This window comes from Gadus morhua, chromosome 9 (genome assembly GCF_902167405.1).
Source record: "Gadus morhua chromosome 9, gadMor3.0, whole genome shotgun sequence".
Taxonomy (NCBI): domain Eukaryota; kingdom Metazoa; phylum Chordata; class Actinopteri; order Gadiformes; family Gadidae; genus Gadus; species Gadus morhua.
Window position 1 is genome coordinate 8041 of NC_044056.1, and position 14509 is coordinate 22549.

The 14509-nt window shown below is 44.0% G+C and overlaps 1 protein-coding gene across 1 annotated transcript; it reads left to right on the top strand.

Moving 5' to 3' along the window:
• The first annotated feature begins 11000 nt into the window (after window positions 1-11000).
• LOC115550721 (uncharacterized) lies at window positions 11001-14303 on the top strand. Its single transcript, XM_030365998.1, has 8 exons — window positions 11001-11014; window positions 11139-11228; window positions 11491-11574; window positions 11712-11896; window positions 12117-12335; window positions 12447-13262; window positions 13483-13702; window positions 13814-14303. Exons 1-6 carry the CDS (start codon window positions 11001-11003, stop codon window positions 12860-12862), a joined length of 1008 nt encoding a protein of 335 aa, XP_030221858.1. The 3' UTR covers window positions 12863-13262; window positions 13483-13702; window positions 13814-14303.
• Window positions 14304-14509: the final 206 nt, after the last annotated feature.

The following is a 14509-nucleotide window of genomic DNA, read 5'->3' on the forward strand; positions in this document are numbered from 1 at the left end:
GGTGACCAAATTAAGACCAAATTAAGACCAAAAAAAAATAAAATAAAAATCTCTATTTGGATTGGTTTTAAGTTATTTTCTCGGCCTAGGAAGGGGCTAGAAACAGAATTCCTGCACATCCAGGGTCGGACCGAGCCCAGCAAAAAAAATAAAAATAAAACTTCACCAAACCAATTAAGTGCAATAACCGCCTCTCCATGCATTGTCAATGGGGGAAATCTATTTTGGGCAAAATGACGTCGGACTCAGTGCAGACTGACTCAGGGGGCTCTAAAACACTCTCCAAAAATGTTTTGAAGCCTCTACCTGTCTCCCTTCTATTTTTAATAACCTAAACATACGTCAATTAATTTGGATCGGTTTTAAGTGATTTTCTCGGCCTAGGAAGGGGCTAGAAACATAATTCCTGCAGATTCAGGGTCGGACCGAGCCCAGCAAAGAAGAACATAAAAAAAAACACATAAAAAAAAAAAAAAAAAAAACCTGACCCAAACAGTTTGACCCAGTGAATGCTTAGAGAGCAGTCTTTTACTGTAACATGCACACTTTGAACACTAATTTTCATCTATTTTTGCATGCATGTTAAAACTTGGAGCCAACACAGACTACCCGATAGACTACCAGACAACTTCACCAAACCAAGTAAGTGCAATAACCGAAGTAAGTGCAATAACCGACTCTCCATGCATTGTCAATGGGGGAAATCTATTTTGGGCAAAATGACGTCGGACTCAGTGCAGACTGACTCAGGGGGCTCTAAAACACTCTCCAAAAATGTTTTGAAGCCTCTACCTGTCTCCCTTCTATTTTTAATAACCTAAACATACGTCAATTAATTTGGATCGGTTTTAAGTTATTTTCTCGGCCTAGGAAGGGCCTAGAAACATAATTCTTGCAGATTCAGGGTCGGACCGAGCCCAGAAAAAAGAAGGTATGAAAAAAAATAAAAAAAAAAAATGAAAATTTCAAATTTCTTATCAAAAAAAAAAAAAAAAAAAAAAAACTCGAAATGGCCTAAAACGTGCTCCTAGACACTTTCTGTGGGAACTTATTTTTTCACTAACAAATTTTGTTGACTCCACACTTGGAAAAAAAAAAAAAAAAAATGAAAATGGGATTTTCTATACCAAAACAAGCGACCAGGTGGCCAAAATTTTGCACAAAGGTCGGGCTCATAAAATCCTACCGACCAACCCCAACCATGATCCCATGCACCTCCCCCTTCTCCCGTGAGGTCGATTTTAAAAGTCGTCCAATGTTAAAACTTGTGGCTCCAAATTGCTCCAAATTTCTAGGGGATGAAGAGGGGACCAAGGGCTACCACTGACACTATTCCGAATTCCCATGCACCGCTCAAAAAAAAAAACGCTTCACTTTGAACTTTTAAAATCGAAATTGCAGTACCCAAAAAAACCGCCAGGGGCGCCACATTTTTTGAGCAAGTCCGCTGGGCCTAGACCTATCCGAGGGTGGTCGCCGAATTCCCATGCACCGCTCAGTTCTCGAACTAGCTCAAGAAAAAACGTTTTTCAAAAGTGGTAGATGGCTCTTAACCTACCCTAACCCTGACCCTAACCCTAATTGGTTTTAAGCTATTTTCTCGGCCTAGGAAGGGGCTAGAAACATAATTCTTGCAGATTCAGGGTCGGACCAAGCCCAGCAAAAAAAAGGTATGAAAAAAAAAAGAAAAAAAAGAAAAAAAAAAAGAACAATTTTGATCGGTTTTAAGTTATTTTCTCGGCCTAGGAAGGGGCTAGAAACATAATGCTTGCAGATTCAGGGTCGGACCGAGCCCAGAAAAAAGAAGGTATGAAAAAAAATAAAAAATAAAATGAAAATTTCAAATTTCTTATCAAAAAAAAAAGAAAAAAAAAAAAGACTCGAAATGGCCTAAAACGTGCTCCTAGACACTTTCTGTGGGAACTTATTTTTTCACTAACAAAATTTGTTGACTCCACACTTAGAAAAAAAAAAAAAAAAAATGAAAATGGGATTTTCTATACCAAAACAAGCCACCAGGTGGCCAAAATTTTGCACAAAGGTCGGCCTCATAAAATCCTACCACCCAACCCCAACCACGATCCCATGATCCACCCCCTTCCCCCGTGAGGTCGATTTTAAAAGTCGTCCAATGTTAAAACTTGGGGCTCCAAATTGCACCAAATTTCTAGGGGATGTAGAGGGGACCAAGGGCTACAACTGGCACTATTCAGAATTCCCATGATCCAATAATAAAAAAAAACGCTTCACTTTTAAACTTAAAAATTGAAATTGCAGTACCCAAAAAAAACACCAGGGGCGCCACATTTTTTGAGCAAGTCCGCTGGGCCTAGACCTATCCGTGGGTGGTAAAAGAATTCCCATGATCCACTCGGTTCTCGAACTAGCCCAAAAAAGCCGTTTTTCAAAAGTGGTAGATGGCTCTTAACCTACCCTAACCCTAGCCCTAATTGGTTTTAAGCTATTTTCTCGGCCTAGGAAGGGGCTAGAAACATAATTCTTGCAGATTCAGGGTCGGACCAAGCCCAGCAAAAAAAAGGTATGAAAAAAAAAAGAAAAAAAAAAAAGAAAATTTTTGATCGGTTTTAAGTTATTTTCTCGGCCTAGGAAGGGGCTAGAAACATAATTCTTGCAGATTCAGGGTCGGACCGAGCCCAGAAAAAAGAAGGTATGAAAAAAAAGCTAAAAAAAAACGTTTTTCAAAAGTGGTAAAATGCTCTTAACCTAACCCTACCCTTAATCTTAATCTTAATCCTAACCCTTAACCTAATCTTAATCCTAACCTTAACCTTTAGCCTTATTCCCTAACCTTAACCCGAGTAGCTATCCCTACCACTTATCTAAATCCTTACCTTAACCTTTAGCCTTATTCCCTAACCTTAACCCGAGTGGCTATCCCATCTTAACACTAACCCTTATTTAAGAGAAAACCTTCCACACCAATTTTATAATAAAAACGATTTTATTATTATTTAAACGAAACCACACAACTATATACAAAAACAAACATAAAAAAATAATTCAATCATCCCCCTCATCATCTCCCAAATATCCCTCCTCGTCCCCCTCCTCAGCCGGGGGTAGTTGAGGGGGAGCAGGCTGAGGAGGGGGCTGCGGAGCCAGCTGGGGACGCAGCTGGGGAGCGGGGGCCTCCTCCTTTAAAAAAAAACATTGTATGTGTACATATGTATATAATGTGTTTAGAACTAAGTTTACATTGAGACTTGTAACATAAAATGTGGCAATAGGGTGTAACTTACAGTTCTGGACAGGATGAGGGTGGAGTCCTGCGACATCCCCCCCGTCGTGTAGCCACTTGTTTCGGCCATCTAAAAAAAAAATAGTGGTTAAGTTTTGTATAATTAGTCATGAATGACCAAGTTAATAAAAAGGAAAAGGCCACACACACACACTGGAGAGCTCCCGGTCAGTCCGATTTTGATGAATCCAGAATGTATGACAATTTCATGTTTTTAGTTGCATTACAGAAAATAAAGGACTTTATCACAATATTCTAATTTCCTGAGACAGTCCTGTAAGCACAGGTAAGTAAGGTAGATAGATAGATAGATAGACAGAATAGATAGAATAGATAGGATAGATAGCCACTTTTGTAACGCGTTACTCCCAACACGATAGATACAGGACTTTATTTTCTGTAATGCAACTAAAAACATGAAAATGTCATACATTCTGGATTCATTACACATCAACTGAAATATTGCAAGCCTTTTGTCGTTTTAATATTGCTGATTAAGTCTGGAGGAAGCTAAATCCGAGTTGCTTGAAATCCAGTGTGAAGTTCCCAGTGACCGTGGTATAAACGGGATAATGCCCTTTGAGGTGTCGATTATCAGGAATTAATGGACTTCGCGGAGGCAACCGTCCTTCGGACGGTTCACGCCTCCACTTCGTCCATTAATTCCTGCTAAATGACACCTCAAAGGGCATTATCCCGCTTAACTCCCGCTTATACCACGGTCACTTACCAACGGTGACCAAATTAAGACCAAATTAAGACCAAAAAAAAATAAAATAAAAATCTCTATTTGGATTGGTTTTAAGTTATTTTCTCGGCCTAGGAAGGGGCTAGAAACAGAATTCCTGCACATCCAGGGTCGGACCGAGCCCAGCAAAAAAAATAAAAATAAAACTTCACCAAACCAATTAAGTGCAATAACCGCCTCTCCATGCATTGTCAATGGGGGAAATCTATTTTGGGCAAAATGACGTCGGACTCAGTGCAGACTGACTCAGGGGGCTCTAAAACACTCTCCAAAAATGTTTTGAAGCCTCTACCTGTCTCCCTTCTATTTTTAATAACCTAAACATACGTCAATTAATTTGGATCGGTTTTAAGTGATTTTCTCGGCCTAGGAAGGGGCTAGAAACATAATTCCTGCAGATTCAGGGTCGGACCGAGCCCAGCAAAGAAGAACATAAAAAAAAACACATAAAAAAAAAAAAAAAAAAAACCTGACCCAAACAGTTTGACCCAGTGAATGCTTAGAGAGCAGTCTTTTACTGTAACATGCACACTTTGAACACTAATTTTCATCTATTTTTGCATGCATGTTAAAACTTGGAGCCAACACAGACTACCCGATAGACTACCAGACAACTTCACCAAACCAAGTAAGTGCAATAACCGAAGTAAGTGCAATAACCGACTCTCCATGCATTGTCAATGGGGGAAATCTATTTTGGGCAAAATGACGTCGGACTCAGTGCAGACTGACTCAGGGGGCTCTAAAACACTCTCCAAAAATGTTTTGAAGCCTCTACCTGTCTCCCTTCTATTTTTAATAACCTAAACATACGTCAATTAATTTGGATCGGTTTTAAGTTATTTTCTCGGCCTAGGAAGGGCCTAGAAACATAATTCTTGCAGATTCAGGGTCGGACCGAGCCCAGAAAAAAGAAGGTATGAAAAAAAATAAAAAAAAAAAATGAAAATTTCAAATTTCTTATCAAAAAAAAAAAAAAAAAAAAAAGACTCGAAATGGCCTAAAACGTGCTCCTAGACACTTTCTGTGGGAACTTATTTTTTCACTAACAAATTTTGTTGACTCCACACTTGGAAAAAAAAAAAAAAAAAATGAAAATGGGATTTTCTATACCAAAACAAGCGACCAGGTGGCCAAAATTTTGCACAAAGGTCGGGCTCATAAAATCCTACCGACCAACCCCAACCATGATCCCATGCACCTCCCCCTTCTCCCGTGAGGTCGATTTTAAAAGTCGTCCAATGTTAAAACTTGTGGCTCCAAATTGCTCCAAATTTCTAGGGGATGAAGAGGGGACCAAGGGCTACCACTGACACTATTCCGAATTCCCATGCACCGCTCAAAAAAAAAAACGCTTCACTTTGAACTTTTAAAATCGAAATTGCAGTACCCAAAAAAACCGCCAGGGGCGCCACATTTTTTGAGCAAGTCCGCTGGGCCTAGACCTATCCGAGGGTGGTCGCCGAATTCCCATGCACCGCTCAGTTCTCGAACTAGCTCAAGAAAAAACGTTTTTCAAAAGTGGTAGATGGCTCTTAACCTAACCCTAACCCTAACCCTAACCCTAACCCTAACCCTAACCCATGATCCAATAAAAAAAAAAAACGCTTCACTTTTAAACTTAAAAATTGAAATTGCAGTACCCAAAAAAAACACCAGGGGCGCCACATTTTTTGAGCAAGTCCGCTGGGCCTAGACCTATCCGTGGGTGGTAAAAGAATTCCCATGATCCACTCGGTTCTCGAACTAGCCCAAACCCGTTTTTCAAAAGTGGTAGATGGCTCTTAACCTACCCTAACCCTAGCCCTAACCGGTTTTAAGCTATTTTCTCGGCCTAGGAAGGGGCTAGAAACATAATTCTTGCAGATTCAGGGTCGGACCGAGCCCAGAAAAAAGAAGGTATGAAAAAAAAGCTAAAAAAAAACGTTTTTCAAAAGTGGTAAAATGCTCTTAACCTAACCCTAACCTTAATCTTAATCTTAATCCTAACCCTTAACCTAATCTTAATCCTAACCTTAACCTTTAGCCTTATTCCCTAACCTTAACCCGAGTAGCTATCCCTACCACTTATCTAAATCCTTACCTTAACCTTTAGCCTTATTCCCTAACCTTAACCCGAGTGGCTATCCCATCTTAACACTAACCCTTATTTAAGAGAAAACCTTCCACACCAATTTTATAATAAAAACGATTTTATTATTATTTAAACGAAACCACACAACTATATACAAAAACAAACATAAAAAAATAATTCAATCATCCCCCTCATCATCTCCCAAATATCCCTCCTCGTCCCCCTCCTCAGCCGGGGGTAGTTGAGGGGGAGCAGGCTGAGGAGGGGGCTGCGGAGCCAGCTGGGGACGCAGCTGGGGAGCGGGGGCCTCCTCCTTTAAAAAAAAACATTGTATGTGTACATATGTATATAATGTATTTAGAACTAAGTTTACATTGAGACTTGTAACGTAAAATGTGGCAATAGGGTGTAACTTACAGTTCTGGACAGGATGAGGGTGGAGTCCTGCGACATCCCCCCCGTCGTGTAGCCACTTGTTTCGGCCATCTGAAAAAAAAATAGTGGTTAACTTTTGTATAATTAGTCATGAATGACCAAGTTAATAAAAAGGAAAAGGCCACACACACACACTGGAGAGCTCCCGGTCAGTCCGATTTTGATGAATCCAGAATGTATGACAATTTCATGTTTTTAGTTGCATTACAGAAAATAAAGGACTTTATCACAATATTCTAATTTCCTGAGACAGTCCTGTAAGCACAGGTAAGTAAGGTAGATAGATAGATAGATAGACAGAATAGATAGAATAGATAGGATAGATAGCCACTTTTGTAACGCGTTACTCCCAACACGATAGATACAGGACTTTATTTTCTGTAATGCAACTAAAAACATGAAAATGTCATACATTCTGGATTCATTACACATCAACTGAAATATTGCAAGCCTTTTGTCGTTTTAATATTGCTGATTAAGTCTGGAGGAAGCTAAATCCGAGTTGCTTGAAATCCAGTGTGAAGTTCCCAGTGACCGTGGTATAAACGGGATAATGCCCTTTGAGGTGTCGATTATCAGGAATTAATGGACTTCGCGGAGGCAACCGTCCTTCGGACGGTTCACGCCTCCACTTCGTCCATTAATTCCTGCTAAATGACACCTCAAAGGGCATTATCCCGCTTAACTCCCGCTTATACCACGGTCACTTACCAACGGTGACCAAATTAAGACCAAATTAAAAATCTCTACTTGGATTGGTTAAAAGTTATTTTCTCGGCCTAGGAAGGGGCTAGAAACAGAATTCCTGCAGATTCAGGGTCGGACCGAGCCCAGCAAAAAAAATAAAAATAAAACTTCACCAAACCAATTAAGTGCAATAACCGCCTCTCCATGCATTGTCAATGGGGGAAATCTATTTTGGGCAAAATGACGTCGGACTCAGTGCAGACTGACTCAGGGGGCTCTAAAACACTCTCCAAAAATGTTTTGAAGCCTCTACCTGTCTCCCTTCTATTTTTAATAACCTAAACATACCTCAATTAATTTGGATCGGTTTTAAGTTATTTTCTCGGCCTAGGAAGGGCCTACAAACATAATTCTTGCAGATTCAGGGTCGGACCGAGCCCAGAAAAAAGAAGGTATGAAAAAAAAGAAAAAAAAAAATGAAAATTTCAAATTTCTTATCAAAAAAAAAAAAAAAAAAAAAAGACTCGAAATGGCCTAAAACGTGCTCCTAGACACTTTCTGTGGGAACTTATTTTTTCACTAACAAATTTTGTTGACTCCACACTTGGAAAAAAAAAAAAAAAAAATGAAAATGGGATTTTCTATACCAAAACAAGCGACCAGGTGGCCAAGATTTTGCACAAAGGTCGGGCTCATAAAATCCTACCGACCAACCCCAACCATGATCCCATGCACCTCCCCCTTCTCCCGTGAGGTCGATTTTAAAACTCGTCCAATGTTAAAACTTGTGGCTCCAAATTGCTCCAAATTTCTAGGGGATGAAGAGGGGACCAAGGGCTACCACTGACACTATTCCGAATTCCCATGCACCGCTCAAAAAAAAAAACGCTTCACTTTGAACTTTTAAAATCGAAATTGCAGTACCCAAAAAAACCGCCAGGGGCGCCACATTTTTTGAGCAAGTCCGCTGGGCCTAGACCTATCCGAGGGTGGTCGAATTCCCATGCACCGCTCAGTTCTCGAACTAGCTCAAAAAAACCGTTTTTAAAAAGTGGTAAGATGCTCTTAACCTAACCCTAACCCTAACCCTAAGTCTGGGGCCCCCTGCTTGAGCTCCCCCCCCCCCACCGCGAACCAACCCCGGATAAGCGGACGAAAATGAGATGAGATCATATTCAGTCTTGCTGCAAGACTAAATATGTTACAGGCCTACACACGCATCAAATACATTAACTAGTTTACTCAATAATCGCCGTCACAGCACTGGCTGCGTCTCAGCCGCGTATCTCTCTGCGATTTTGATAATAAAAATGATTTAAATTATTGGAATCCCATAACATTTAGACCACAGATCAGTAGAAAAATATCAATAGGCCTGTATAATTTGTTTTAATTATTTTATTTTATCGTAATTCGTTTTTTTATAGGCCTACCTCAGGTGAGCTATAGGCTATCTGAAGTCAAGTCAGTGTTGCCAGATCTGCGAGTCAAAGGTTACCAAAGCTCAACTCTTTGCGTTGGCGCGGACCTGGCAACCTCGCGGGTTCTTCTGTGGGTATAAAAGGAGCACGTGGATGCTTAAGCTGTCTTTTGCAGTTTGAGCAGGTGGAAGAGATACATTCAGTTGCTTGAGCAGAACATCCCAGTTCCCGAACATTCCATTTCCCGACAATTCCATGTAAGTGCTGCAGCAGCAGGGGGCATCCCATTATATGTTTTTTGTATGCGTCTGTGTTTTTTGGCCAAATGTTTCTGTATGTTTTTCTTGGATTTAGATTGTAATCGGCGGTGGCTTCTTGGCCCCCTGCGTAGAGAGTATTCATTTACATACACCGTGTCTGCGCGCATGCGTGGTGTGTGTGATGGAGGTCAATATAGAACATCCTGTGTGTGTTAGGGGGTGCTACGTATTGGTGGTGGTTAGTGAGGTCCCCCCTTCACTTTAGGCGTCTTTGAGTGTTATTAATTATTATTATTATTCTTCAGTGTTAACCTCTGTTTTCCTCTTATTCCTAGTCTGTTTTACATAGTTTTGAATGTATTATTAATTATTATTATTCTTCAGTGTTAACCTCTGTTTTCCTCTTATTCCTAGTCTGTTTTACATAGTTTTGAATGTGTTATTAATTATTATTATTCTTCAGTGTTAACCTCTGTTTTCCTCTTATTCCTAGTCTGTTTTACATAGTTTTGAATGTATTATTAATTATTATTATTCTTCAGTGTTAACCTCTGTTTTCCTCTTATTCCTAGTCTGTTTTACATAGTTTTGAATGTGTTATTAATTATTATTATTCTTCAGTGTTAACCTCTGTTTTCCTCTTATTCCTAGTCTGTTTTACATAGTTTTGAATGTGTTATTAATTATTATTATTCTTCAGTGTTAACCTCTGTTTTCCTCTTATTCCTAGTCTGTTTTACATAGTTTTGAATGATGACTATATGCTCTGTAAGGTGACCTTGGGTGTCTTGAAAGGCGCCTCTAAATTAAATGTAGTATTATTATTATTATTATTATTATTATTATTATTATTATTATCCATGCGCTTATACCGTCTTCTGCGTAGTTTTTTTCGGGTCCTGCATGCGTTGAGACGGATGTAGAACAAAACATCCACGTGCTTGTGACTGCATATATACTTTGAGGAACAAGGAAGGGAAAGATCTTCTGAAAATGACTGATATGTTGTAATAATATGAACGATGATGATGATGAGGACGACGTTGACGATGATGATGAAGAATAATGTTGAACCATCACTGTGTTGGACAGTGATGATTCAGTGACTTGTCGTGAGAGTCCCCCAAGCACGTGCAGAGAGACTGAGACTTAAAATTCCTGAGCTACATGATTATAGGACGACGGGACAAAAGAGCATTTAAGTTATAGTTTGTTGAATGTGAAAGCTCTTCATATGCTTATATCTGATTAATGTATTCATTATCTATCCATCTCTCTCTCCTCTGTTTTGGAAGGGAGCGCCCAGACAGGAGACTCGTCTATTGCCTCCGGTGCAAAAGGGGGTCCGTTGCACTGTCCGTCCACCTGAGGAGGGTCTGCATGAAGGACAACACGGCTGAAGAATGCAATGCAGAATTGCAGCGTGCCAAAGAGTCCCAGAAAGCGTGGGCCAGGGTTGGTAGACGCTGGGAATACCAGGAACTCTCCGCCATGGTTCCGGATGAAGCGTCTCGCCGCTCACTGGTCGACCACCTAGAAAACAAAGGGTTCTTTGTTGTCGGTGAACCGTTGCGCCCCGCGCATTGTGCAGTGCCCAGGTTGGTTGCGCTCAGGATTTGATTAGCATTTGAGGGGACTCTTCTTTTTTTCATGTCTCAAGTGTACATTGCTTTTATGAATCTGTGATGCATGTCAGCTCTCAGGAGACGGGGCACAGGCCTGAGCACCAGCGTCTGCTGGAGATGGCAGAGGGTCGGACGGAGGAAGCTTGCCATGGGCTCCTAACGGGAGAACGGTTGCCGCATCAGCAGATGACGATGTTTCGCTACTTTTGTATGGCCACCCTGACGATCACCCACCGTGTACCGGAAGAGACGGTGGTGGACTTCAAGGTAACTCATTCCAATGTTCCCTCCAGCCGGTTTCTGTTTCCCTCCAACTTTGACTCTGCTCGGTTCGAGTTGTTTGTATCCTCGCCTACAATAATAGTCCCCCTGTAACAGGTGACTGAGTGGAATGACAGGCAGGTGAGCGCCGGTGTCGGGGCGACTATCTACTTCCGAGGCGGTGCGGACAGAGCTGTTATCAGCGTGGACGAGGAGAGGGTGAGCAGAGCATGTCTTCCTTTTTGTTTTCATGTTTTTGTTTTGGTGTTCACATTCAAGTGAAGAAAGCGTTTCCGCGGACGGGATTTCACAGCTTGGCCTTTCGTTTCCCACCGACAGTGGTTAGGTGCCTACTTCACGGTCATCAGGCCGCTCTACCTGTCGTGGCAAGGGGAAGCAGCGGACGACAAGGGCTGCTTCTTCCTGGGGACCACAGGACGTCCCGTGGCCAATCCCAGGTCCGATTTGCGCCGTCTCTGGAGGCGGTGAGTGTACTCTTTTATTACTTAAACAGGGGTGTGGCAATCGCCCTCACTAAGCGACCAGAACTAGCGGGTTGCTTGTGTAACTGGTCATTTTTTAGTGCTAGTACTGTTGGTTGGTTTGTGTTCTTCACGCCAGACGAGGCATATTGCAAACCGCTGAATATATATGCTCTGACTTAAACAGACATTTTTCTCGGTCTCTGTTTTTCTCTTCCCCCTCTCCTCCACGACACAGCTGTCGGAAGATCTGCGAGGCAGCGGGCCCGACTCCGCCGCCCCTTACGGCAGAGGCCGCTGGGACGTCTTCCCGGGACACGAGGTAAAGGCATAAAAGCGCTCTGGATAAAAGCGTCTGCTAAATTCCCTAAACGTAAGCCTCGTGCGTTGCGGCGCCGACTCAAACGCGTCCGACATCACAGCCGCCCGATTGACGCGTGTGCTTTTCTCTTCCTGCAGTTCTGTGTCGGGGAAGGGGTCGCGTGACGACCAATGGGACGCTTTCGTCAGTGAATTCCCCGTGACGATAGGTGCCCTCGCGCCCTCCAAAGAGGACCATGACGGTGCCGGGTTTGGCGATGAACGGACGCACTACTTCAAATGGAGGCGCTTCCAGTTGGAAAAGCGTGTGCTACACGTCGCCGGTAGGCACCGGCTTTGTCTTTGTCAAACAGATACTGTGTGCCGTCTGTGAAGAGCTGCCTAGTGTCTCGCTATGACTGCATCTCCTTTCCCCATAGCCAGTGCGTCTCACCGACTCGCATACACAACGCCTCACTCGCTCACTCCCAGTCTCACTAACTCACTGCCTGCCTCACTCACTAACTCACTGCCTCACTAACTCGCTCCCTCTGTTCTTACCAGATTCCGCTGGCAGGCAGCGACCGACGGAGGCCAAGGTGGCAGCCGTTGTAGCCAAGGAGAGATGGAAAACCAATGTCCCCTCCCTCCCGGATGTGCTCGAGGCGTGGGTCTCCCCTTTAAAGGCAGCCATTGAGGACGACGAAGGCGTCCTCAAGTCAGTGGTGGAGCAACGGTGGAAGGGGATCGATTTCAAGGACTTTGGAGAACACAAGGGCAGAGGTGAGGGAAGACGGGGAAAGCACAGTGCAAACTTTACTGTGATGACTTTGCCTTGGCAGCAAAATAACAGCTGTTTACGTGTTTGTGTTTCTCTCTCGCCCTTCTGTGCAGGCGTCATTGCCACCATGCCGTTCTCCAAGGGGGACGTGATATGCGACTATCACGGAAAGCTCATCTCTGAATCCGAGGGGAAGAGGCTGATGGATGCAGTGCAGGAGGGAGAGATGTGCTACCTCTTTTTCGTCAGGGGCAGGCTAGGCACCAAGCTGTGCGTCGACTCCCAGAACTTCCCCTGCGAGTGCCACCCTGGGAAGGACACATTTGGTAGGCGCATGAACCACTCGGGCAAGGCGGCCAATGTGAAGCCTGTGGTGTTCCAGTTGAGCTTTCCAGACGGAGCCAAAGACACTGTCCTGTTCTTGGCCCAGAGAAACATAGCGGTCAACGAAGAGCTCCTTTGGGACTATGGTGTGAGACGGAGGTCTTTCGGAGAGGAGGGCATGGACCTGACATGGCTGGATGACTGAAACGATTCGCGTCGGTTCATACCACCGCGTTCGTCCCCTTACGGCAGAGGCCGCTGGGACGTCTTCCCGGGACACGAGGTAAAGGCATAAAATCGCTTTGGATAAAAGCGTCTGCTAAATTCCCTAAACGTAAGCCTCGTGCGTTGCGGCGCCGACTCAAACGCGTCCGACATCACAGCCGCCCGATTGACACGTGTGCTTTTCTCTTCCTGCAGTTCTGTGTCGGGGAAGGGGTCGCGTGACGACCAATGGGACGCTTTCGTCAGTGAATTCCCCGTGACGATGGGTGCCCTCGCGCCCTCCAAAGAGGACCTCGTCGGTGCCGTGTTTGGCGATGAACGGACGCCCTACTTCAAATGGAGGCGCATCCAGTTGGAAAAGCGTGTGCTACACGTGTCCGGTAGGCAACGGCTTTGTCTTTGTCAAACAGATACTGTATGCCGTCTGTGAAGAGCTGCCTAGTGTCTCGCTATGACTGCATCTCCTTTCCCCATAGCCAGTGCGTCTCACCGACTCGCATACACAACGCCTCTGTCGCTCACTTCCAGTCTCACTAACTCACTGCCTGCCTCACTCACTAACTCACTGCCTCACTAACTCGCTCCCTCTGTTCTTACCAGCTTCCGCTGGCGGGCAGCGACCGACTGAGGCCAAGGTGGCAGCCGTTGTAGCCAAGGAGAAATGGAAAACCAATGTCCCCTCCCTCCCGGATGTGCTCAAGGCGTGGGTCTCCCCTTTAAAGGCAGCCATTGAGGACGACGAAGGCTGTCCTCAAGTCAGTGGTGGAGCAACGGTGGAAGGGGATCGATTTTAAGGACTTTGGAGAACACAAGGGCAGAGGTGAGGGAAGACGGGGAAAGCACAGTGCAAACTTTACTGTGATGACTTTGCCTTGGCAGCAAAATAACGGCTGTTTACGTGTTTGTGTTTCTCTCTCGCCCTTCTGTGCAGGCGTCATTGCCACCGTGCCGTTCTCCAAGGGGGACGTGATATGCGACTATCACGGAAAGCTCATCTCTGAATCCGAGGGGAAGAGGCTGATGGATGCAATGCAGGAGGGAGTGATGTGCTACCTCTTTTTCGTCAGGGGCAGGCTAGGCACCAAGCTGTGCGTCGACTCCCAGAACTTCCCCTGCGAGTGCCACCCTGGAAAGGACGCCTTTGGTAGGCGCATGAACCACTCGGGCAAGGCGTCCAATGTGAAGCCTGTGGTGTTCCAGTTGAACTTTCCAGACGGAGCCAAAGACGCTGTCCTCTTCTTGGCCCAGAGAAACATAGCTGTCAACGAAGAGCTCCGTTGGGACTATGGTGTGAGACGGGAGGTCTTTCGGAGATGAGGGCATGGACCTGGCATGGCTCGGATGACTGAAACGATTCTCTTTGGTTCATTGTGTTCTCATTTGTTGTTGCCGGTTATTGCTGTTCTTCTTGTTGTTGTTGTTTGGTGTCATGTTTTTAATAAATGTTTTTGCTACAAAGGACAACGCCTTGAATAGACTGACTTTATTAATCCCCGAAGGATGTGAAATAATTCAAGTCTTCATGTTAACATTACATTGACATAGAGTGGGTGCCAGAAAAAGTGAAAAACACGACAGCTCTCGTTTAAGGGCTTAAACTTTGAGCTACTGCAGGAAAAGGGCATGC